Source organism: Oryzias melastigma, linkage group LG15, assembly GCF_002922805.2.
Source record: "Oryzias melastigma strain HK-1 linkage group LG15, ASM292280v2, whole genome shotgun sequence".
Lineage (NCBI taxonomy): Eukaryota > Metazoa > Chordata > Actinopteri > Beloniformes > Adrianichthyidae > Oryzias > Oryzias melastigma.
The window spans coordinates 19,174,992-19,200,850 of record NC_050526.1 but is presented as its reverse complement, the minus strand read 5'-3'; the positions used below and the strand labels follow the sequence as shown (position 1 = coordinate 19,200,850).

Genomic DNA, 25,859 nt, shown 5'->3' with positions numbered 1-25,859 from the left:
GGGGGGGGGGGGGGGCACTTACATCCTGCATCTGAGCGTTGAAGAGTGCGCATGAAGATAACTGAAAAGACTGTATCATAACCTGGGCCACTGCCTGCGGAGGAGAGCACACAGCGCACTCGCCCTGATCAGTGTCAGACAACACACAGCAGGCCGACCAACCCACACAAACACACACTGAAACACAACACTCCCTCTATTCCTTCCTGTGCAACAACCTGTTCAGCTTGGGGGGGGGGCTGTTGGTAAGTCTGAAGCGTACGGCGCCATTCTGAACAAATGTTAGGAAGAAGCGAATTTATTAGAGACCGTTTTTGGTGACAACGTGCTTTGAAAGCAGCATTTAGTAAAAAAAAAATAAATAAAAATAAAGCAGCATTTACAGATGAGTCCACAGACATATTCATACATTTAGTGCAGATGCAATCAACTACTAACAGAAAATGTTAATAAGCAATGAAAAAATGTTCTCAAATTACGTTGAGGAGAAACCTGAAGAAATAGGTGTTAAAAACCAAGATGGATGTTTACATAAAGGGGTTAGAGTTTACTCTGCCTGAACTAAAGACTAAATAAAATAATTCCTGTAGATAAATACACTTCCTGTAGGTTTGTATACAGTGGCCCCTAGCTAGTTTGTGGTTCACCTGATGCGGTTTCATGTTCTTTTTTTTTTGTGTGCGTGTACTGGATCTTGATTGGCTGTTGTCAATCAATCTCCTCTGTGCCATGTCTCCTAAAACAATTGCGTTCATCCTAAAAAGATTCAATAAATCTTTGATCGCCAGCAGGTCTTTGGTTTTTTTCTTCAAACTTTTCAGCTTTGAGAGCTTAAACAAGAGATAAAAGTGTGAAAATGTTAATGTCTGAGAAACAAGTGTTTAGCTGGGGTTTTACAACCTTAAAACATCTTAAATTATTGAAAATGAGTACTGTATGTTTCGTAGAGCCACCATTAGTGTGTGAATGGGACTGCGACTGTAAGGCGCTTTGGAAGAAGCGTAGAGCGCCTCCAAAGTGCCTTCAAGGAAGGTAGAAAAGCGCTATACATGTATACAGTATTTACCATTTAGAATAAGTCGTTTTTTGTTTTTTTTTCCCAGGCGCTTGGGGAACAACTTATACTCAGGAGCGACTTGTATGTGATTTTTAAAAAATAAATATATTCGTTATTTTCCTACTAACAATCGGTTACTTCCCAATAACGACCACTAGAGGGAACTGCAGACGTGTACCAATATTGGCTACTGACAGCAGTGCAGAAGAAGTGCTGTCTAAAGCAGACATGGAGGAGAATCTGATCGTTCTTCTCTTGAACTTTATGATACTTTTCTTTTTTGCATCAAGACATTATTATTTTTTGTTTCTATTGTTTACTTCCACGGACTAATGCAGGACAGTAATTCGCTGAACTGGGTCACAGAGAGGCAAAAGTAACACTGAAACCGCCATCATTCAGACGGAGCTCTTACAATAGCAGGCAAACCTCCCCAAAAAAAAAAAAAAACGGACTGTATGATCTCATGAGTCCAGACATGGAGACTTGCTTACAGATGCTTTTGTAAAGCTGTTCAAAATAAACTAATGATTTTTTTTTCTTCTTTATTATGCATTTTTGGCAGACTGCACTGCAACTTACACTCCAGTGAGACTTTTAGTACAAAAAATACGGAACTATGCAGATTTCAGCTGTCGTGGGTTATTTTCAGAACATAACTCCCGCTATAAACGAGGGGCCACTGTATTTAAATACATTTAATTGACATAAATACATTTTTAAACAAAAATAACTGAAATACGTAAATAAAATTGTTCATTGTCATTGTGCAAAAGTGTTTGAGAAGTACACCGAGGAACTTTATCAAAAATGGGTGCAGCTGCAGACTCCCCATTTTTTTCTGTATGTGTACATTCTAAAGGAAAGAATAAAAAGGAACATTCTGCGATACTTTCAAAGAGTAAGGCACAAAAGTGTTGCTCTTTACCTCAACCATCTTGAGGAGTGACAGGTCTTCCTTTACACGTTTCAAGAGGTCTTGTCTCATGCTTTTGGGGGCCTGTCCGACCTCCTTAATGGCCTACAGTGCGTGAGTATGCAGACACGGGTTGAACTTTTCGAGAAGGAAATCTAACAAAGCCGGCCAATGAAGGGGCACATGCAAAACCCCGAATTGAGAGGGGAGGGGAGGGCTCCAGCATCTGTCCACCAACAGGATTAATGTCAGCATGCTTCATTTGAAGTTTCATTAGGATAAAAAACTTCATCAGAGCTGTCAGATTCAACAGCCTGTTAGATTGAAGTCAAAGGAAACCTTTGGATGCCACCAGATGTTAGTTTCAACAGCACCTTCACCGCTATGTAATTAAGCAATTCCCACAACCATAAGTATGATCATTAGACCCTCAAAAACAATAAAATTATAAGAAAGTAACTTATTTTGAACTGTTTGGCAATTAATTCGGACTCTCACAACTTTGCTACAAGGGTCAGACTTTCCTGTAATCTTTTGTTGCTGGAAAACAGTTGCTCAACCTTTAAAAGATTGCATAAAATCTGTCCCCCTGGAAGCAAAGCTTAAAAAAACGAGAGGAAATTCTCACAATTTTGTAATCGCACAATCCAAAATCAGTTACTCTGATGAAATGCTAGACTTTTTAAACCCGCAGACACCTCTCAGAAAAATCAGACATGATCGACCAAAGCCACCACACGCACTCAAAAATGAGACAAAGTTAGTTCAACACACATTTAAGCACATTTTTTTAAACAACAAATAGAACATTTAAAAGATGAGAAGAGGCCGGAAGTGACATAAGCCAATACAGACACCTGCAATCGGTCCATGTGACCCAGAATGAGGAGAACGAAGCACCAGAAACAGAATTAGGAAGCCAAACAGAAGCTAAGCGGCTCAACCTCCAAAAATAAAGATTAAAAAGAAAGAAAAGATAAAGACTGACAACATCTAAAAACCTCAAGCAAACCATCAAAGGATTCTAGAGAGCAAGAAAGGCTTGAAAAGAGTAGAAACCATTTTTTTTTATCTAAATGTTCAGAACACGGAGGAACAGAAAACCAGCCTATCTATTGTACTCCCATTCTACAGGACAGAGCAGGAGAGAAGATAAGGAAGAAACAGTGAGATACCAGCGAGGTTTTGGATGAAACAGCTCATGCAAACAAAGCCAAACAGACCAGCTGCAGACGCTTCCCCCTCATGCCAGACCGTACCTCTTTCTTCCGGTTCTTCATCATGTTTTGGAATTTGGAGAGCTCCTTTTCTTGATCGGTTTTGATGCGCTTGGCTTCGTCTCGGAGCCGGTTGGTGTGATCCTGTTCTAAACGTTCGATGGTCTGCTTCTGCTTCTTCTCCAAGTTCTCCACTTCCTGGTCGTATTGACGTTTCTTTACCTACATAAAATCGAAAAATCGAGAGACAAAAATCAGATTTGAGGCATAAAGTGAAAACTAATGTCAACCAAGAAGGGACTATTTTAATAGTCGACTAATCGCCGATTATTTTCCCTGATTAGTCGACTAATCCGGTCAGTGAACAAAGTGGATGTAAAACCAACATCTTAACCATCATTAGCTTTAAACTAACTAAAAATAAAGACAATCGGGATGATAGTTAATTAAACTTTAAGTAAATCATGCAGTTTCTTTCCTTCATTAGCTTCTGGCATTAAAACAAGACTTAAATCAAATGAGGTCGGCATCTGAAACAAGGAACTCTTGGTCACAAAAGATAACGTTTTGTCTCAATGACTCAAACATAATAAAAGTGCATATTTTGGTGCTGAATGCTCACAACTTTGTTCAACTTTACTACACTCTGACTCTATATAATATAAAGTAACGACTAATCGACTATTAAATTAGTCGTCTACTATTTTAATAGTCGATTAATCGACTAATCGTGGCAGCCCAACAACCAAGTAAAAAAAAAAGTAACACTTTATAATAAGATTCCTTAATAAGCTTGATTAACAGATTAACAAACATTACTAATGTGTCTATAGTTTGTTAATAAGACATAAGGTTTATAAACATACTTGGTAAGATCTAAAGCCCATTGTCTACATGGCTCATATTAATAAACTGCTTAACAAATGCATTAACTATCTTGTCAACATTATATTGAGTGTTTTTACCTCATCTAAAGTGTTACCAAAACATCAAGTAAATCTATAAATACCCCACCCACTTATGTTTATTTTTATGATTGTTTTGCCACCACATTTTGCACTTCTGAGTTTTGGAAAGCAAAAGCAGCGACTCACAGCAGTTTCCTGATCAAAGCGTCGGTAGATCTGGTCTCGCTGCTGCAGCAGCTTGTTGCTGAGCTGCTGCTGGGCCCTCTGCTCCTCTTTCTGAAGAAGACGCAGCTCTCTGAGCTCCTGACGCCTGAACACAAACCAGAAACCCCACGATATTTACTTCCAACGACAGAAGATGATATTATTGCACTATTTTGATTCAAATCCATCCTTTGGAAACACTTTTTGATCAATCTATGTGCTTTTACTTTGTAATCAAACACACATAAGATGAGTTGAGCAGGATTTATACACAGAAGTGAGTCTTAACATGGAGGATGACAGTAACAATGCAGTATTAATCATGGCGGATGACCCATCTGGTGTTTGTAAAAGCTGTGAAAGGAACTATTTAAGGCAGGGGTGTTAAATGGGTCACGTCCCGTTTTAGACTGACAGAGTGTCAAGCAGACGGGAGGGAGGCAGGCGCACCTCAGGAACCTCATCTCCTCGTTCTTGGTGTCGTTATCCGTCACGATCTTCGATGTCGTTACGCTGACCTCCACACCGTCGACCATAAATTTGCGCGTCTTCTTCAGGGTCTTCTTCTGACGTTTCGATTCCTAAAGAAATAGGAGGTTTTAAAAGTCGGAATGATCTAGTTTGGTGAGCTCTAGGTGACTGATCACTACCTGCAAAGAGACAGAGCCCCCTTCTTTGCTTTTGGACAGGAAGCTGGAGATGGACAGATTGAGGTCGAGGCTGTTGCTGTCGGCAGCAGAGCTGCTTCCTGAATCCGAGTCCTTCTCCACATCCGACTTGATGACGGCGGGGCTCCCGTGCTCCGTCTTGGTCTCTGAATCCGTTTCACTCTCTTGGACGGAGACGGCGTCAGGGACAGAGATGTTGTCAGCTTTCTCTTCATCTTTAGTGGTCTGCTCTAAATCCTGAGAGCTTTCCTTCCCTTGTTCCTGCACATCAGCCTCCTCTGTGGGGGGAATCTTAGTTTCCGGATCGTTAGAGGTTTCGTCCTTTGACTGAGTTAAGCTCTTGTTCTCTTCAAGATCATCAGTGGAGGACTCGTCCACACTTAATGTCGGGACTTGATTACCGTCATCTCCATCCACGTCCGTCTTCTTATCCGTGTCTTCTTGAATGTTCTCCGTCTCTTTGGGTTCCTTGGTTTCTTCTCCTACCTGAGGCACCTCCTCCGATGTGGTTTCTGTCACATCATTTCCTTCATCATGTGTTTCTAGAGGTTTTTCTCCGTCCGTTTCTTGTTTCTCATCCTTTGGTTCCTCTTCATTAAGCACTTGGATTGCATCATCCTCTAATGTCTTCTCGTCCACGACTTGACTGTCTACCTCAGCTTGTTGACCGTCTGTGATGAGTTCTGAGGAGTTCACTATTTCTCCAGCTGTTTCCGGCTCCAAAACTACACCCCCATCTATGACCTTCTCCGTTTGATCCTCCTCTGCTTTAGGCTGCATGGAATCTTGGGAAATAAAGTCCTTCTTGTTCTGGCTGAGACAAGAGGCCAGGTCTTCATTACTGGCATCAGAAACCTCATTGAGCTTCTCCTCTTCGTTCTTATCTACTTCACTCGTTCCGAGTCCTTCATCGGAGAGCTTATCGCTGGCCCTGTCCTCTGCGCGCTCGGCTTCCGTCGTTTCTGTGACAGATTCCAGAGTCGGGGGAGTCGGGAGGGCTTTGTCGTCCTCTGAGCTGGCGACGCTGACGTCTGATGGCACCCGCTTGTGGCCAGGAGCCGCCTGAAACCATTGATGGAAAAAGGTTCGTCACATTACATGAATTAAACGTTTACTTGAAATGTTTTTGAAAAGTTAAGAGCTTCCACCACAGGTGTGTCGGGCTCTTCCTCCTCTTCCTCTTCTTTGCTATCCTCGATCTCCTCTGTGACTTCTGCTTTGGCCTCAGCGATGAGCCCTAAGAGAGGTTTGCTGTCGCATACACTGGCGACAAAAGGATGCTACAGAGGGGACGAAAAACAATGTAAAGTGTCGTTTTATTGGGATAACAGTACAAAAAGTTGCAGCTCACCTGTAGGAGCTGTGGTGCGCTCCACCTGTTGTCCACATTCTTGTCAAGAGCTTTCCGGAGAAAGTCGCTGAATTCTGGAGACCTTTTGAGGAATAAATGCAATGAAGAGTTCACTTTTAACCTGTTCTCCTTTCACCTCCTCCATAGTGAAACTTCATCCAAACACGGAAAAAAAAGCTTCCAGAAATCTCTCTTTAGTGAACGCTAGCACAACATCTCACCAGCGAGAGGGCTGCATGAGTGTGGGAGGCTCAGACTTGGCTATTTTCAGTAGCACCCTCATGGGATTCATCTCATGGTTGGGCGGTTCAACCTGCGCCATCTCGATCAGGGTCACCCCCAGGGACCAGATGTCGGCTTTGTAGTCGTACGGGCGGTCTTTCGAAGTTTCGCACATCACCACCTCCGGAGCCATCCTGAAACATTTCAGTCAGTCATGAAGCAGATCTCGAGTCACCAATTTGACTGAATCACAGGAAGCTGAAATTTGTTTTAAAGAGGTTCTGTCGTGTTTTATTAAAATGAAAATCAGATGAAAGGGGGAGTTTACTTTTTTTTTTTTTTATAGGCCGTATGACTCACCAATATGGAGTACCGATGAAAGAAACCCTTCTCTGTAGCGTCTTGGTATTTTTAGCAGACACTCCAAAGTCAGCTGAAAGTAAAAAGTGCTTCTTTCATTACAGAAGAAGAAAAATCTTCTCGATTCACCAACTTATATATACTACAACAAAGCCCATTTTAAAGCAGAGAGGTTCTCACACTTCCTTCAATAGATCTGCTATCTATGCCTGAGCATGCTTTTTAATAGAATGGAAGATCAATTAAATCCCTGATGGCCAGCTTGGTGATTATTGTTTGCCAGGCTCCACTATGGCCCTCTGCCTACAAAACATGAATCACCAAGCAGCTATTGATGCTGCATGAACACTTGTGGAATTATATAACAACTCCTGTAGATGAGTGATGTATTCAGTGTGAAACACATCACTTTGCTTTTTTTTTTACTTTCTAAACTTGATGACACATAAATGAATCATTATAGTGCGCTGGTTTGCAGGCTCGCTGTTTCTGCGAATGATCTGAAACGAAGAGGGAGATGTTTTACCCAGCTTCACGTCTCCGTCTAAAGACAGCAGGATGTTCCCAGCCTTCAGGTCTCTGTGGATGATCTTGCTCTCGTGGAGGTAGACCAAAGCCTCCAAGGTCTGCCTGCACACCACTCGGATCTGGGGCTCGGTCAGGGGTCTCTCCAGTTCTGTCAACGAGAACGAGACCATTAACGCGAGATGGGGCCATCTGGATGCATTAAGGCTAAACTCCCTTTATGGTATCCAATAGCAACCAGAAGACAAGCCCCACCTTTATTTGCAGTAAAACAATACCAGACAAATCTATACCAGTCAGAACAATGTCTTTCTTCAGGGTTCACAGCAAGACACAGATAGGAGGCTACAGGCTGGACGAACCAACCCTTGAAACATGAGCTAGGATAATTACACACTTGGAAGGGCCTCTCGTACTGAGGATAAAGGAGGGGGGAAAAAAACCCCACAGTCAAGGCTCCAGGACAGAATAAAAAGGAGCTGGCACTCAGTTCTGGAGCAAAGAGAAAGCCCAGCTTTATGGGGTTGTTCCATTTTGCTCACTGAATGAGGGACTTACCCAACATGATGGCATCAACCGCTCCACCGGCACAGAACTCAATCAGAATCTGAAAAAAATGATTAGATAATGTACCGCTTAGAACTTCAGTTACACTTTCCCCTATAAATAAAACGGACTTACTTTACAAATATGTTCATTTTTTTCCACAGAACAAGCTCACTGGATACTAAACTGAGCATCTGTTTAAGACAATCACAAGCTTTAAATTTCATGGGGGTTTTTTCAAAATAAAAGCATTCCTAAGTCACTTCTTGCAACATTTATGTTATAATAAACTTTATTCACTCAACAAGGAAAAAAAATAGAGTCAACAAATACTTCCAGCTTTGTATAACTTTAAATCTTAGAGCAGTGATTTGTTTATTTTATTTACATTGTCAAAAAAAACTGCATAGATTTTATAATTCAAAACACAATAGCTGTACCTTTTGCAGCACTGAAACACATCCTAAAACCAGTTTGGTTTATTGCTATGCAGCACATTGTATTGCAAGATTATAAAAAAAAAAACATATCATATTGAGCACCACCCTCTATTTAAGGACTCAAACAAAGAATATCTGGAGTGGACAGACCTGTTCTGCCTATTAATTGTCACCAGACTCTCTCACTTTTAGTGTGCATTTGTATTCTTTATGGGTTTACAGGATGTCAAGCAAATGAACAATTGGCGAATACATAAAAACTATTTAAGGTTAAAAGGCTGCTCATAAAACACACATGCAGCTTCGTTCAGCTTAAACACAGGGCCAAGAGGTCCGTGCAGCTCTGAATTATTCACCAGCACTTTCTCCAGCCACGAAAGCGACTCCATTATCTTCCTATAGCTGTGACCAGTCCACAAGGGGCAGTCACATGACACCACCTGTCAGGTCCTAATAGCTCTGGGGCCTCTAAGACCACAGAAGGGGAGATCTTTATGTTAGGCTTTCAAACTGCCTTTAAGAATGGAGATGTGAAGCTACAAAAAAAAAAAAAAAGAAAAAAAAAGTGTGTTGGGTTTATTTAAAAAAAAAAAACTGCTTTCAAGTCGCTAAAAATACCAAACATGTAGCTTAAGATTAAATTAAGCATCTCTGGTTCACAGTTTTTCAAACTTTTTGAGGATCTGGTACCAAATGTTTCTCTCATTTAAGGAGTGAAATTACTTACCCAAAGTTTGGCTTCAAAATAAAAGGCATCCAGCAGTTTGACAATGTGAGGGTGGTCACAAGAGGCCAGAATGTCAATCTCCACCATATAATCCTCCAACTCATCTTCTGATTTGGTATCAATAACTTTAGCAGCTGCAAGAGTCCCATTCAGTTTGTTCTGGGCCTGAAAACATTCAAAAAACATGTATTTTATAATCCAAAAAGTGTTGGAATTAAACAAGAAATAAGAACATGTGTCCTTGTGACATTTTTATGATGATGGAGGACATATACAACAAAAGTTATACTTCAATTTACATTTTTTGAGTATTTCTTTATTTAAATTATTGTGAATCAGGAGCAGAACTGGCATACTACAAGCTACCCATCCGCTCCATTCTGACCCACATCTTTGTTGTCCTCATCTGAGCTGGCATAAAACTGTATGACTGGAAAGCTCCAATCCAACTTGCCATTTTTGTTGAGCATGTAAACATATGGGTGACAGGAAGTGGGGACGGACTTACCCCACACCAACAGTCCCGCCCACAACTCTGTGGTAAATTTCTAATGATCTAATGCCACCCTGCAGAAACTATTTAACAGAAAACATTTTTTATTTTTTTGGCAACCATAACCATAGTTAGAAGACCACAGGGAATGTTTTGAGAATAGATCAAAAGATGATTGTTGTGGGCCTTTAAAGAAGCAACACAATCTGTCGCCAATTGTGGCAAAATTGACACAAAAAGCTCATTTTAGTTTCTTATTTTTTCCTCCTTTCCCTTTATTACAATCACACATCATGGTCAAACATAAAGTTAAATATCAACATTTAGTGGGTCTGTTTGTCCATTTTATTTTCCAAATTAGGGTCCAACAAAGACAATCGCAAACGTGCCCAAAACGCCCAAAGGGAAAAAGGAGCTGCAAAGTTATTTTAAGGCCAGCCTTGGACCCAGTGTTTATGGATACAAACTCAATGTCAGGGAGTTAAGGGAAAAAAGAAAAGGGAGGGAGCGTTAACACCAACGTCTGCGTCAGATCCTATTTGCACATTCTGCCGTGACACACGCCTTCCCCTCACGCTGGCTGACATCTGTGTGACAGACCACTGCTAATACATCCGCTGATTTAATGTCAGCTTTAGAAAGCCGTCACTCTTCCTTTATTGACAATCCAATTGCCTTCAGGGAGAATAAAAATCTGACTTTAGGGAGTATCCTAACCTTTATATATAGATAATCCAAATCCACATTTCTCATTGAAAATAAGCTAACCACAAACACTTGAAATGAAATTTCCCATAATGCCACACTGGCACATTCATTAATGACTCTCTCCATAAATTGATTGTCTAAGTAGTTTGTTTTGGGGGCCTAAAGATGACTCAGCTCTTGTTCGCTGAAGCTGCAATACAGTCTGTGCTTTTTTAATCTCTCAATACAAGCCTCTGTTTTCTTTCTCCCTTTGTCATCTACTTAAACAGCTGATTCACACTTTAGTCAGATTACTGCCACCACACCTAAATGAGAGAGGCATGAGAAATACCTCGGCCGAAAGGGAATATCCTGACCCTACGAAAACAAATTCTCTCGATAGTTTAACGGTCAACCAACTAAGAGGACTTGGAAACAAATGAAGGCAAATCCAGATTCAAATGGGCTTTTTAACTGCAAAAAACTGGATCACAAAGGTGGAAGGAAGGAAGGAAGGAACTAGAGGCGGACACTAACAAAACAGATTACAACACTAACTCGAGACATAAAGGCCTTTAAGTTCATAAAAATTAAACTATCCTACAATTCTATTTTCATTAGTATGAAGTTGTTCGTTTGAAACTAAATCAAATCATGTTTAACAAATCCCAAAAAGTTAATGTAATTGAAGAAATATATAAAAAGTGAACAAGAAAAATTAGTCTATTCTTAACAATATGAGTACATACAGTGAGTCACCATGTTGTCTTTCAAAGTTTCAAGCTAGGATTGCGTCAAGTCATAAATAAGCTATATGTAAAATATGCAAAATATCCCTGGAGCCAGTATTTCTGCATAGGATCAGCAAACTGCCGTTTTGTAAACACAAACAAATAGGCTCAATTACGAAATCTTTTTAATTATTATTATTTTACTTTAAAAATGTAAGACTGCAATTGATTTCCTTTCAGTGGCTATTGAGGATGTTCTGAAAATAGTTACTTAAATGGTTTTCCTGTGGTTTGATGGCACGAGCTGTGTTCAAATCTGAAAAATAAGTGTTAGCAAGGCATGTTCTTAACCTCAAAAACAAGGCACGCGCCTGATACTTCCGACCTAGCTTGTCAACTCTCGGTTGCAACAGTGAACTCCACCTTCACAGGATGACAACAACGATTCTGAAAGAGGGGTTAGCAGCCATATTCAAGATTTGAAAGGAAAATAGAAGTTGCTAGAGCTTAACGAAAGACGAGGCCTGAGGGGCTGTGCACGCGCTGTCATTTTAAGCTTAGAGTTTTCTTGTGACCTCCAACGACGCAGCGTAACTCACTTAGCTAACATATCCACTGAAGTTTTTTTTTTTATTAATAATAGAAAAAAACTCAAAACACGTGAACTTACCTTGAAGACTTTCCCAAAAGCACCATCTCCTAGCTCCCCAATGATTTCCCATATCTCCTCGGGGTTGACATCTCTATGCACGTGCTCATACTGCTTCTTCTTTTTATCGGGCCCTAACTTGAATATCTTGCGAAAATTAAAGAAGGACATCTTTTTTTTTAAGCTGAGAACTACAAGGCGGCGGATGAGAGTGTTGGTTATTTCCGCCTTGAAAAAAAAAATAGCGGTTCCTCCCGACAAGGAGCTCAAATGGCTATCGGTTTAAGAGCATGCAGGCGTTAAACAACAGCTGACAGGCCGACGCTGAAGCCATTCAGCTATGATGATGTCAATTATAACTTCCCTCGGCGACAGTTAGTCACAATCACACCATAGCTAGCAGCCTTCACAGGACGGTGGAGGTGAGGGATACGGAGAGGAGGAGTTCGCTGCCTGTTAAAGCTAACGTTTCCGTTTTTGTTCTTTTTTCCCCCCAGAAAAAAACCAAGTTAAAAAGATTATATTAACAATACAATCAAGTCCGAACTCAAATATAGATTATTCCACGATTCAAGAGAGAAAAACAGGGATAATCATCAGACCTCATGCTTTGCTTCGCTGAGCACACAGAAGTTGGCGGATCAAAGTCAGTTTTTTTTAGCTCAGCTTTGGGCACATCCGGTATCATTTCAAAATAAAACCCACCAGCAGTTACATGTAACAACCGGTTACAACCATTGACTGTAAAAATGTTATTTTTATATACAATCAATGGTTACAACCCACCAATGGTGACTATACATTTACATCAATCAATCAATCAATCAATCAATCAATCAATCAATCAATCAATCAATCAATCAATCCCCACATTTTAAATATGCGATTACCATTTAATAGTCCTGTAATGGGAAATTACAATGCTGCAAAATTACAGATAGAATAATATAAGAGGGTAAATAAAAATAAAATAAAATAAAGAAATAAAAAACAAAGGAATGTGTTCCATATTTACAAAAGTGGTAAGAGAAAATAAAGGGAATTTCACCAGGGTTAGGATAATTTGGTGTCATTGAAAATTGCACAAAATATCTTTTTAGCAACAAAGAATTTTTTTTTTTTAAGTAGTCTAATACTTACAAATGTTGACAAATGCATTTACAGTCCCCTTTAAAACTTTTTTTTTAAATAATGGTAGTTTAGATGGAAATGATTTAGTTTGTAAGAATCCAAAATATTGCATATGTTTTTAGATTTTTTTTAAAGGAAATTTATTTGAAATCCGCTAAATAAATTCCAAAAGATTGCTTAAAAGCAGTGATGAGATAGCATAAAATGCAGGAGACATTTATTTTGAAAGAGTCTAAGATGTGCTTCCGTTCAAAGCTGTGATGTCACCCAGCAGCTTAGCAGGCAGAAGCGGCTCGTTTCCTGGATCTCTGCTGCAGGACGTGCTGCTCAGCCCCCTCTGTTTCCACTCGTGTTACTGCCCCCACGATGGAAGCAAGATGGCAGAAGTTTTAGGGATGTTTATCCTTTTTTTCAGATGGATGAACAGAACAACAGTGCAATCTGATATTGTAGACTTTGCTGGAAAAAAAAATCAAACTTGTGCAAGAGTATAAATAAACTTTTTAACTTCCCAAAAAAGGGACATTTATACTACTTTTCTTGGAATTGTAGTGGTTATTGTTCCAGGTGGATCATAAAAACAAATACAAATAAAGAGTTCTCTTGTTTAATCTTGTTAGGCTACCAATTATAACAGAAGTTAATTATTTACTTACCATTTTAAGTATATTTTGAAAGACATTTAAGGAGACTACCTCAAATACATCTAAATATGCAAACACTGACTTGCAGTAAAAAGCATTAGTAGACAGACAATTAACAAAAGATGTGTGCATTTGAAAATATTTAAATTGCTTTGACAGCAGAAATGGATTTGTAGTGCATGCTTTGCTGTAATAACAAGATTTTTCTTTGATTGTAGACACACTCCTTCCAGGTCTTGATCCTAATCTTTTCCCTCCTTTATGCTTAAAATGCAGCTCAGTTTGATAAGTTTTTATTTTATTTATGATTTAACCACACCTTCTTTAAATCACAAGGATTTTTCATTCAATTTTAAACTTTTGACTCACAAGGTGGCTTTAGGAAGTTAAATTACTTTTTTTTGCCTTGGAAAGCTTCGTCTGATTTTAAGGTGTGCTATTCTACAGAAAAGTCCAGCAGAACAATTTTTGTTTTCTCTTTGAAATGGTCTGACACTTTTGGGAATCCATGATGTTCAATACAGTCAGTTCTCACTGTGGAAATACATCTACCATAAATTCATGCTCAGTTCTGTGGAAGTTTGTCATCTGATTTCAACACTTATTGGTTCATAATAGTTACAGCAGGCTACTCGGCTTAAGTGACCTTTGTAAATAATCTCTTATCCCGGTTTTTGTGGAGGCTCCTTTGATTTTCACAACTGCAACTCACCTTAAATCCTTGAATAGACTATCTAAGCTTAAGGAAATGATGATTCAATAAAGTTTCCAAAAGCAGAACAACTCTGCCAGGACTCTGTTACACATAGATTTTTATGTTAATCATATGCACTGTTAAACTATCTATATGAAAAACTAATGAAAATAATTGAAATTGGAATATTTCTTCATGTGAGTGTAATGATCAAGTCGCCATTACAGTCCAATGTGTGGAAACACGTAAACGTGACCATGCAGTGTGGTAGAATGTTCTGATAATATTCTGTTTGTATTATTTTTATGCAGTAAAACAACAGCGGGCTGAACTTTCTGAAACAAAAATGTAGATGGATTTGTTATTAATTCGTGTTTGTTTGTACATAATTAATTTACACTAGATTATCTTGTAAGGAAATACATGGAATCTGGAAATTTTACGTGGACTGTTCAGTACCAGGTATTTATCTCTTTCTGGCAGAATTTTTGATAAAAATTGTCCTGGATCGATATTAAGGCAGTAAATCACATTAAATCGGATAGTTCAAAATTAGCCAATGTCATAAAAAAATAAATTTTATCATTTTGAATGTTGCAATTAAGGACATTTGTGTGTGTGTAAAATTTGATTCACTATAACTTTATGTTGGCTGTTTTAAGGACATCCACTAGAGGGCAGCAGAGTCTCACATCAGCAGGGACGGAATCCAGACTTTTTTTTTTGGTTTGTGTTGTTTTGCTTTTAAGAATAAAAAAATAGTTTGAATAAATAAAGACACATAAAGACAGAAGAAGTATACTCTGTCTCCGTGGTTGAGTCTGTAGTGTTTGTGTGAAGACTCCTATGAAGCGTCCTCAGCCAGCTGAGGAGGGACCGCCCCGTCCTGCCTGTCCTCCTGTCCTGGGAGTTAGTAACGCGATTATTTGGGGGGAGATCCTAGTTAAACAACATTCTTACTGCGCTGTCATGCTTATAGACGCTTAGGACCGCCTGACGACGTTTCTTCATGGAAGCCATTGTTTGAAGTTTTGTTTTTTTCCTCTTCTTTTCCTTCCTCATCTGCATAACTTTTTCTTGAAGTGTCCACAGCAGCTTTTGTTGGTGCGAGCTCTTCATGCACAGGTTTTCATGGCTGAACGCCTTCTTTTGTAACAGAAAAAAATAACATTTTTATCCTCTCATATTTATATAATATTGGTGCAAGTCTGTGAAGATGCAGTTCCGCACCGTCCGGGACGTAAATGTTGTGGACGTGCAGAAGAGAAGGAGTCCATCCAAACACTATGTAAGTCAAACTCCCTCTTTGTGTTGCTCTTTTTAACTCTATTTTTATTGTTAAATCACTTTTAAAAGTTAGGCTTGCGCGTTTTCATCTCTGTGATGGTCCCTTCACAACAAAAGCATTGGTTTCCTACTATTGTTTTTGTTGGGGCTTTTGTTTTGAAAAGATGACCCCAATATATGCTGATTTGTGCCACCTTTAAGTTTATGAGTGACAGTTGACATTTATGGTGAGATTTTATAGAAACTTGAGAGTAAACACCGTAAATTGGGCCATTATTTAATTTAAATAGTTAAAAACAGACAGCACGTTTTATTTGTATGAATAAAACACAGTTTTGACAATGCATTATGGGAAAATAAAGGTAAAAAGTAACAAAACCTATGACAGACACTTTAAAGGGATAGAGTCAGCCACTCTTTTTTGGTTACTCCTAGCACCACATTGTCTCTCTAAATTTGAAGCAATTTTTAAAGCTGCACTTCCTCGAATGACCACTAGTGGCTGGTTTCAGGATAGTTTCCCCAATGTCTGCCACGTTAAAAATCCAATATGACATCTAAAATTAGCCTTATTTGCTTTTTTAATTTATCATAACTGAGTTGGTTATTTTCAGTGGAACATAAATGATTTTGGGTTGTTGTTATTTTTTTATTTCTTATTATAGTGATTTCACTCTTTGGTTACGCCCATATACATATTTAAACTAAACTCTTTGATTTCAGCCGTTGAATTTCATAATTGCAAACATGAAACCTGAAGTTAAGCAGCCACATTGACCTGAGTTTATTCCACCCAACTCAACAAAAATAGGTCATTGTGTTGGACAGAAGGACGTGAGGGTTGGGTCCACCCATGAGCCCGCCCACTTCTAAATAAGAGAAAAAAAACAAACTGGTTTCTAATTTTGTTAGAGTTTGCGTTTAAACAGATGATTTTGGAAAACAGTTTTTCAAACCAACATTTAAACTAATTTAGCTTTCTTTTAAACGTCTGAATGTTCAGTCAAAAATTGTTCACATCCAAGACAAACCCCTGGTGGTCACTTGAAGAAATGCAGCATTGTTTATGACCCTGATAACTAACATGTCTTAACACTTTAAAACAACTTTTAGCTGAATGTTTCCTGAATCGTTGAAGTTTTCATTTCCAATTAATATGAAAAAGTAACGAGATAGAATATAATTGTATTACTCATAAGCAGTTCTGACATATTTGCTCTTTCAAAATAAAAGTTTATTCTTTATATATAGAAGATATTTCACAGCCAACTTGTAACACAACAAGGTGCTCAATGTTTTCTAGAGTGAGTAAATGCATCATTGCTCTGTCACACCCATTTGAGAGTGAGCTGCAAGTCTTACTGCTGCCACATTCCCAGAACTACTCCATCTAAAACATCAGTAATAGCAGTTATCGGTTTTCACAATAGTTTCTTAGTTATGCTAGCTTATATTTTGAATTCCTGCAGGAAAACTCTGTAGTTCATTTAATATACTTGTTATCAGTCTGATAAATTATTGATGTTTCATAGAGGAAGTTTTTCAAATTTAAAATAAAATTACTTTTCAGCTTTATGTAAGTTCAGGAAAGCTAAAATATGGGGGAAAATTTAACTTTATTCACAACATACTCTCTGAATCTGCTTATATGAGGGTTCTGTTTTTATATAATTTTACCCCCATTGATGAAACAAACTGACAGAAGACCACAATGTGGCTATCATATGTTGCAAAACATGTCAACAAAAAATTCTCAATATTACAAAAAAAGAAATGCTGAATAAGCTTAAACTATAGCCATAAAGAATCCTTAAAGAGGTGACCTGGAGCTACCGATTTACACTATTCACAGTCATAAAAGAAAAAAATATGGAGACTAGACAACTATCAAAAACCAGCAGTGAACGATCTAAAAAGTTGAGTTGCAGAAACTGAAGGGTTTAATAAATAACCTTAAACATGACAAACCAATGACCTGAGGGAGAAACCAAAGAATGAGAGAACTCAGACAATGAAGAGTTGAAAAAAAGAAGTATGTAGGATATTCAGACTGGGCAGACTCTGTTACAGGACCAAGAAGTACTTTTGGGCCCATTTTTCGAGGTGGTCTCGGTTCAATTCCAATTGGACATAGCTCTGAGTTTCCTGTCTGAATAGACTCCATGCTTGGAGTGGAACAACTGGATCAAAGGGCCACCGTTGCCAGGATTACAGGATGTAAACACAGCAGCGGAGCAACGGTGCAACAACAATTCAATGAAATTTGGTCAGATAAATGCAGGCTCATTAAAAGACGTGCTTCACATTGCTTCTCACACTGTTTACCTGACATATGTCATAAACACTTACTAGCGTACCTTCATAGCCATTGTCTTTTCCGCCATGAGCAAAGTAGACAAGTAAAATGTGTTGTACCTGATGTTGATACAGATGTTCAAAAGTGGTCAGTGAAATATCAAATTTGAATAAGGGAACTATCCCGACGAGGATTGCAAAGCGCAGGACTTCCATTATTCTTTCTTGTTTTGCTTGTAAATCCTGGCCAATGACTGAAGAGATCTTTAGTCACATGGTTTGGTTTAAAAGCTTTAGTTTGAAACCGAAATGTCCATTAACTGTCTGAATACGGACCAAATGCAAGGTTCAGGATGTGGTCCAAACTGAATTAAGTGGACTCAATGTGGACCAACCCACTTTTCCAGTCTGATATAGGCAAAATCCGGTATACATCAAATATTTTTTTTAATTAATATGTTTTTCAAACCCTTTGATGAAATCCACAAACAAATAATGTTAGCTTAAGAAACCACCCACTGTTTCAAATGTATTCACGCATTTTTAACATTCAACTAGATAACAAAGAATTAATTATCAACTAATATTTAATTATTTAAATAGAAAGTAATCATTTAAAAATGACTAACTATAGATGAGTTACTATCACCATTATATTGTGAAAATTAGCTAAACTTTCCCACCAAAGTGTTTGTGAGATTTTAATGGAGGCGGCCATTTTGAAATGAGCAGGAAAAGCCCTTCTACTGCCTCTAGTGGAATGATACTGAACTACAGGGTAGAAAACCTGGACCAAGTTGTATCCAATGGGTTTCTAAAGACATTTTGGTCACTCTAATGAGATAGGGGTTTCAGAAACGTGTGTATCCAGTGGTTATAAAGCTTAAAATGATTACATTTTGACTAAAATTAAGGGTTTCCTATTAAAACATATTTAGATTTATAGACTTATCTAGCTAGACAACTTGATTTAAAAAAAATCTGATTAATTACAGAAAAAAATCAGAACCCCCCCCAAAAAAACAATTACTACACTCTCAAGAATACAAAATTCCTGTGTTTAGAGGCTAATTCCATATAGGCGCTAAGAGTTTAAATCCTTAAATGTCAAACATTAACTTGCTTCCTGTGACATAAAATCTACAAGACATCAGCAAATTGTTCATTAGTCACTTCCTTTGCTTTCATCTTTAGTTTTTGAGGGTGCATGTTGGTGTTTTCCATCCTGATCCACTTCACTGATCTAAGTGAATCCATGAAGCGCATCGGAGTAGTCCTGCAAAAATCAATCCGTGCATCAGGTTTAACCGGATTAATTAGCCTGAGAGTTAAGATCAATTTCACCATCAATTTCCTGCAATGAGATGCCCCAAGGCCAATTCTTACAGGGCAAAGACACCCCCCTCCCCATCCCTCCCCTGGGATTAAAGCTGGATGTCAGGTTTGGCCGGGAAGTCCCCCATGAGGGAAGAAGAGGAGGAAAAAAATAAAATAAAATGACATTATCTATGAGCTAAGCAACTGGAAATGCATGTCCGGTTTGAAAGAGGAAAGAAGCAGCCCTTTGTCTTTTGTCCCCAATGTTCAAGTGTCACTTCCTTCCAGGGACTTGTGCCACATTAGATAGGCAGCGGCTGTGGCAGCACACATGCACTCATTCCATACACTCCATGAAAAGAAAAAGTCAGGATTTGCATAAAAATGTGTCAGCAGTGCTCTTAATTCAGTACAGATGAAACACAGCTTTGTGGTCACATATTTAGTGGTTAAATCTCTTACATAAAACAAAAAATATGTTTCTGATGTATTAATCATGTTGGATGCAGGCGTCTTTAGCAATAATTTGGTGTATCTTATTAGGAAATTTAGGGGTTCTTTTTGTCCCTCATAGCATCATACACTAAAGTTACTTTAAAAACACTATAATATGCAAGCAGATTAGTTTTTAGGTAAATTAATGTTTCCGAAACTTATAACAAACATTTTTGAAAAGCTTGTAATATTATGTTGTTGTAAAGTTGGATTATCTTACATTAGAGTGAATGGGGACTGCCTTAGTTTTGTTTTATGCCTCTTGTGGTTACTTGGTGAACTGCAACATGTACTTTTTTTCAATAAACAAGCTTCAGTCTGGAAGTCAAAAAGTTGCTTTGTCATTTAGGCTAGAGAGGTAGAATATTATTGGCATAAAAATGCTATTTTTCACTTTCTTTATAATAAAAAAAACTGTTAGATGTTTATTGATGTTTGAAAAAAAGGGTCCTGCTTTATTGTTGCAATACCTTATTCTAAAGCAGATGCAGATATTTGTGTTTATTTGTACATCTACCTGTTTTATAAAGTGTATGACATAAATATTACAGCTTTAATTTTCAATGATTGCCACTTTTTTCAATATTTTATTGTATCATATTATATTATTAATATATTAGATTATTATTCATTTTTTAAAAAAAGACAAAATCATTCTGAATTGTATCCCTTTGCTGTAAAAACTTGGAAATAAAAACAAATGTACTTCATTTTCATTTTAAGCTTACTGTAGTACTTTTTCTATCTGTATTTACCAGGCAAAATTTAAATATATATATATTATATGATTACAGAGCCTCAGAAATTGTCATTTTTTTAACAACTTAGACATTTTTGCCAAAATAAAGGAGAACGTTTGCAGAAGACACTTAAGAGTGAAAACACGTTTCAGAAATAGGCACACATATGTTCTGAATGGTGTGCTGAAATGTTAATTTATGAAAAGTATTACTTGAATTTCATTAGCTGCTCCTTTGACCCTCTGATGGCTTTCCAATGTGAGACTGAAGCAGAGGAGCTTAATGTGTTTATTTGACCTCCGAGGACCTTTAAAGTTAAGTCAGAAGGGTTCAAGCGGTGCCATGGTGTCTCTGACATAATGGTTCAGTCAATGAGCTGCATTTTTTATTCTTTGTGCTTCCTTTACTAGGTGTACCTAATCAACGTCACCTATTCAGACACCACCTCCCATGTCATATACCGGAGATACAGCAAATTCTTTGACTTACAGGTATGTATCAGTCCTAAAATACTGACAAAAACACCCAATTTATATAATAATAATGATCAATAGTTTTATTGCATGTCAGTGCTCTATGAGGTCAGTTTGACCTTTTGGTTGCTTCTTTTTCTTCATTGGCTGGAGGCAACAAGCCCGCTGAAAAGTCTCATTTAAGACAGCCACAGGGAAATAAGGAAATGGGGGAAATCCAGTCAGCAGATTGCAGGAAAACAATGTGACCTCAGTCAGAATGCAGAATGCTGCGAGCAACGACGTTTTTGGGATTTTTCTTCCTCTTGATCCAGTGCTTCCAGTAAAGTATGTGCTGATGTGCAGACTATAGTTTGTTTGTAAGAAAGATAAACTTCTGCTTCATCTAAACTACAGTGGGAGGGGTTTAAGCCTAAATGAGTGCACATTTTCTCCCAGACACACTGCATTATGCAGCTCTGACAGGCTCGTTTTAGGTCACCCTTTGTTCAGTGGTCTCCTGCTAATAGCCAGGAAGATGAAGCTCTTGCCTGTTTGATTGAAACAGTGTTTCTCTCCTGTCTATGTAAACATTTGTGCTGTCAAAAGATCTCTTCTTCTGAAGTTCTTTTTTTGACCATAGAAGTACATGGAGAAGAGCAGCTGTTCATACAGACTTTACTAGCTTAAGTGTCATTTTACTCACTACATGTTCAACAAGACTTACTGTCCACATTTTTTTTTCTTTAACAGTGAGGCATTTATAGATGAAAAAAATGTCCCAAATTCAAGTATTGGCTGTATGTTTAAACTTGGCATTAGCACATTCTTGAATGTGAGTACAACACCTGGTGTTCACACTGGACAAACAGGGAGGGGCTTCTACTTTCTTTTTTCTTTTCCTACTGTTTACTAGCACATGTCCGCCACCTACACTTGGAGGAGGCTTAGTGTGAAATGTCAAAGAGGTGTAAATCTTGCAAATCTTGCACCACCTTTTTTCTTTTTACCACTCTATTCCGATATATGGAAGACTTAGTGTATAATTCTAGATGGGCACAAATCGAAATTATTTATTTCTCCTCCATGATCAGCATATTCTCATTCCCAAGTTGTCACATTTTGACACATGGTTAAAGACTCCTCTGTTTAAAAAAGTGATTGATTTTTTTTTTAAATTTTCTTTAATTTTTTTTCCCTTTAGGGGCTCTGTAATTAAGAAAACAAGTTAAAAATAAATATTTTAGCACCTCAAAATTCTTTAAAGTACTATTAGGAGACATCATATGTATTCTTTAATTAAAAAAAAGATTTTTTTTAATTGATCTTATTTTTATTTATTCTTTATTTATCCAGGCAAGACAGAGTTAGAAGTCTTACTTTAACTTAGGCCTGGCAAAAAGTGATAGTTTTTTGCAACAAAAGTTAAAGGAAGCAGGACAAAAATATAAAAAAATAACACAAAAACATCTAAATTCATAAAAATTATTATGATAAATATACCTTTTAAAAGTGTACAATCTAAGCTTTTTTTGCACTTTTTTTGACAAACGCATCGATGAATCTCAGAAAGAAAAGAAGGATCATATTTTGTATCACATTTTATTTTGGGAAGTGAAGTCAACCCACAATATGATCTCAGTTTTCGAATAACAAAAGGATTCGTTTCCACGACGGTGAGACACCGAGGTCTTTGTCTCCCAGCTGACACCTACAATTATCTTCCAGTTATTTCCAGCACGATTATATGTTTCATGTTTACAAGGAAAAGTGGAGTCCAGACACGACTTTGACGACAGCTCGGCATCAGTCGAATTTCATGATCAAATGAAGTGTCCTTTTATTGGCAAATGAATGTCGAGAAATGCACTCACTGCCTCTTCATTACACTTCACAGAACTGATAATGACACTATTAACATACATTATCAGGCTCTTTATTTGCTTCTCTACTCTGTCTTTTCTGTTGACCTTAATGAAGTGGGCTTCTTATAATATGTACACACATTCATTTTTACTGCCACATTTGTTTTCCTAGTAAAAGTGCTGAGCCCAACGTTCAAGAACCCCCGGTTTTTTTGGTGTCAGCCCTTGTTTGATGTCAGTAGATTTGGTGAGTGTGTTATGCAGCTGAGGTCTTTTACCCTCTGCACAGCAGCCACAGCAGACAGACCGCAGGGGTCACAGCATTCCACTGGGGGATTGTGGAGCGTGCAAGCTGGCCTGGTTTCCTTTTGGACAGTAACTTCTCCCCCCTCAAAAAAATCCCTTAGCCGTCATTATTTTAGGATTTTGGAATTGGACCAGAGTCAACTCAACTCTGTCTGCATAGTAATTTGTCTGACCCACATTCCCAACACAGGTTTGGACTGTCAAAAGCTTATTTTTCTCAAGAACTCTTGTTACACATGAACCAGGATTAAGGGCATATAATCTGCTGAGAAATGTTTGAAACGGAAACTAACAAGTGCTCAAAATAGAGCATGGAGGCGGCATTAAATCCAATTCCTATGATTTTATTTTATTTTTTTAATCACACATAGCACTCATTATTTTATTAAAGTTTCCCCAAATTTACCTAAACATTACTTCATCCAGTTGAGAGCTCTAATAGACACAAATTGTAAATGTTTGATCTCTTCCTTCCTATTACTAAACTGAAAAGGGTCATGGAAATATAACCAGTAATATAAATCTTCATTAAATGAAATAATTTTCAACTTTAAAATAAATCGCACCACAATAAAAACTTAAAAGGTAATAAAGAAAACACATAAAGTATCTTTAAAAATGACAGAATTTTTAGTTTCTAAATGCTGACATTCAGCACTGGTTATTACAAGTCATAAAAATCTTTTCATAAAATACCTTAAATTTTTTACTTTTATTACTAGTCCAGTTTAAAACAAATCACAAGTAAATGAGAGCATCAGATCCCAATTCCTAGTCATTTTCCCAACTTCCTTGCCTGCCTGATCATGTGGCCTTTATTTCAATTTGCCTGGAATCTGTAAAATGTGAAAAAGAGACTTGAAAGTTTACCACCATTATTTACCTTTAAGCACTTAATCTGTTTGTTTGTTCCTTAGCTTTGGGCCATATTTTAATTCAAAGGAGGCTAACTTTATCTATCTCTCAGTAATAACATGATTCCTCACACAAATCCCTCCTTTCAACTACTTTTTCAACTTTTTTGGCCTAGACAAAAGTTAATTCAAGTAAATTTGAAGGCACTACAAGCTCCGTTTTATATCCTTTTTGTCATTCTGCAAAAAGACAGTAGTGTGCAAGTCTTTGTTCCCCTTTTGTTGACTTTCCTTTTAAAGTTTAACCATTTCTGTCTCAGATATCACATGTTTTGTACTCAATTAAACAAATAAAGAAGTGTACTTGTGTTGGAATTTCACAGGCATTGAAGGAGAACACGTATTGGTCGATTTCCCCAAAACTGTTCTTTTTTTTTGGTCATATTTTTTCCTCAAATAATACACCTTATACAACCAAAACATCAAGTTACTATAAATAATAAAATAAACATCAATTAAGTTTTTACAGTCATGCTGTGTAAGCAGTTGTTTTTGGTCTAAATTTTCACTTTTTGAAATTGGAGTCAGTAAAAGATGTAAAACTATCCTCCAGTGGTCATTTTAGAAACTGCAACATGCGATAGATCAGAGTTTGAACCAAATCCAGCTTCAGTATTTGGTTCTGAGAACTGAGCTCACAGACTTTAGAGATGAAGCGTCTCTAAGTTTTTAACAGCATAGTTATTGTCTCGTAATGAATTTGTGATTTTTGTGTCACGATCTGTCTGCAGTAAACAACGATTAAGTAGGTGTCACAACAACTCAGAGATGGAATCTAATTATTTTCCCACTCAGACATTCCTCAACGCCAACCCAGTGTGTCCAAGAGTCTTCTCAGAGCAGTTTTTCTCTTATGCTCCTTACTGAGTGTAGCTTAGAGTTAAAGTCCCACTCCGATGGTCTTTTAATTGTGATTATGTTGTTTTTAATCAAAATAAAAGAAAAAGGTTGACGTTTTCTAGGACATGGTTTCTGTAAAACAGCATGAGTTCATTTAAAATTCATCTCTGAATTCTGGTACGCTGGTAAACAAAAACCCCGCCCCCGTTCCCATCCCCCATAACGGAGGGATATGTGCTCTCCTGCTAGCTTATAGCCCCTCACACTCTTAACCTAACATTAAAACAAAAAAGGCAAGCAATATTGAAACTATCCAGTTGTACAATTTTGAATCGGACGAGGAAAACAAAGATGTACATGGACATATTTGTCTGCAAGTGGATGCATCTGAATAGAGTCGAGCAGAGAGCTTGTGGCCCACTCAGCGTATTTTCTACATCATAAATAAGCTCTTTAGTAAACAGCATTTTTTTCATTTGCTCCTAACTTACAATTTGAATAAGAAAATACTCAGAAATGCAGTTTTAAGCTTAATTTTCTTTAAATATGTCCTCCAACAACAAAAAAATGCTGCAAAATCATGCTAAAAAACACCAAAAACATGATTTTCATTGGAGTGGTTCTTTAATTCTTTAAATGTAAATTAAAAAAACAACATTTTTGACAGTTTGATTTACATTCTGGATATAACCGCACAGAAATTCTGATTTGTATGCTGACTGTAATTTCTTCCCCCCCAAACTGAGGACTGGAGAAAGGGGATTTTGGTGACGTCGTAGCACCTGTTGCTGCATGGGTGTTTGCATTTTCCCAGCAAACTCACTATAGCTCAACACACTCTCTGAGAATGGAGAAAGTGATTTAAAACTGTATCCCAGGGTCCCAAACTCTCCACAAGAGAGATGTGAGAAGCATGAGAAATGTTTTTACACTTGTGCGGTCCTGCAGACGGCTTCACCCCTGTCCTTTGTGATTGTGAGTGCATCCTGGCAGGACGTCTGCATGACATAATTCTCACTTCAGGATGACAAGGCTCCGTGTCCGAGTCATTCAAAGTTTCCCATCTGACAATGACTGTACGTCTTACTGTTAAAGCTGAGTGTGCAGCTCTACTTTTTTCTTTTAAGTGCAGTCTTTTCTATAAAACTGTTATTGCCAGTGGATTCAAAAGAAACAGT

The 25,859-nt window shown here is 37.8% G+C and overlaps 2 protein-coding genes across 5 annotated transcripts in view; one reads left to right on the top strand and one right to left on the bottom strand.

Moving 5' to 3' along the window:
* slka (STE20-like kinase a) overlaps positions 1-12,387 on the bottom strand; it is a 19,663-nt gene extending 7,276 nt beyond the window's left edge. Inside the window, exons 1-13 of one of the 3 annotated variants that reach the window (XM_036215571.1) lie at positions 11,723-12,387; positions 9,142-9,306; positions 7,987-8,035; positions 7,430-7,579; positions 6,904-6,976; positions 6,543-6,737; positions 6,322-6,403; positions 6,122-6,250; positions 4,953-6,032; positions 4,753-4,883; positions 4,285-4,408; positions 3,233-3,412; positions 1,986-2,078 (exon numbers count right to left, since the gene is read on the bottom strand). In XM_036215571.1, the coding sequence (XP_036071464.1) occupies positions 1,986-2,078; positions 3,233-3,412; positions 4,285-4,408; positions 4,753-4,883; positions 4,953-6,032; positions 6,122-6,250; positions 6,322-6,403; positions 6,543-6,737; positions 6,904-6,976; positions 7,430-7,579; positions 7,987-8,035; positions 9,142-9,306; positions 11,723-11,872 (2,601 nt within the window). In that variant the 5' untranslated portion in view covers positions 11,873-12,387. Of the gene's footprint in view, positions 1-1,985; positions 2,079-3,232; positions 3,413-4,284; positions 4,409-4,752; positions 4,884-4,952; positions 6,033-6,118; positions 6,251-6,321; positions 6,404-6,542; positions 6,738-6,903; positions 6,977-7,429; positions 7,580-7,986; positions 8,036-9,141; positions 9,307-11,722 lie in introns of all 3 variants that reach the window. The other 2 variants (XM_036215570.1, XM_024296848.2) reach the window with 2 other exon arrangements.
* Positions 12,388-14,835: 2,448 nt separating this feature from the next.
* Positions 14,836-25,859, top strand: part of LOC112161620 (SH3 and PX domain-containing protein 2A) — a 211,495-nt gene continuing 200,471 nt past the window's right edge. The window contains exons 1-3 of one of the 2 annotated variants that reach the window (XM_036215466.1): positions 14,836-15,274; positions 15,378-15,458; positions 20,715-20,795. In XM_036215466.1, coding sequence (XP_036071359.1) covers positions 15,387-15,458; positions 20,715-20,795 — 153 coding nt within the window. In that variant the 5' untranslated portion in view covers positions 14,836-15,274; positions 15,378-15,386. Of the gene's footprint in view, positions 15,459-20,714; positions 20,796-25,859 lie in introns of both variants that reach the window. The other variant, XM_024296904.2, reaches the window with a different exon arrangement.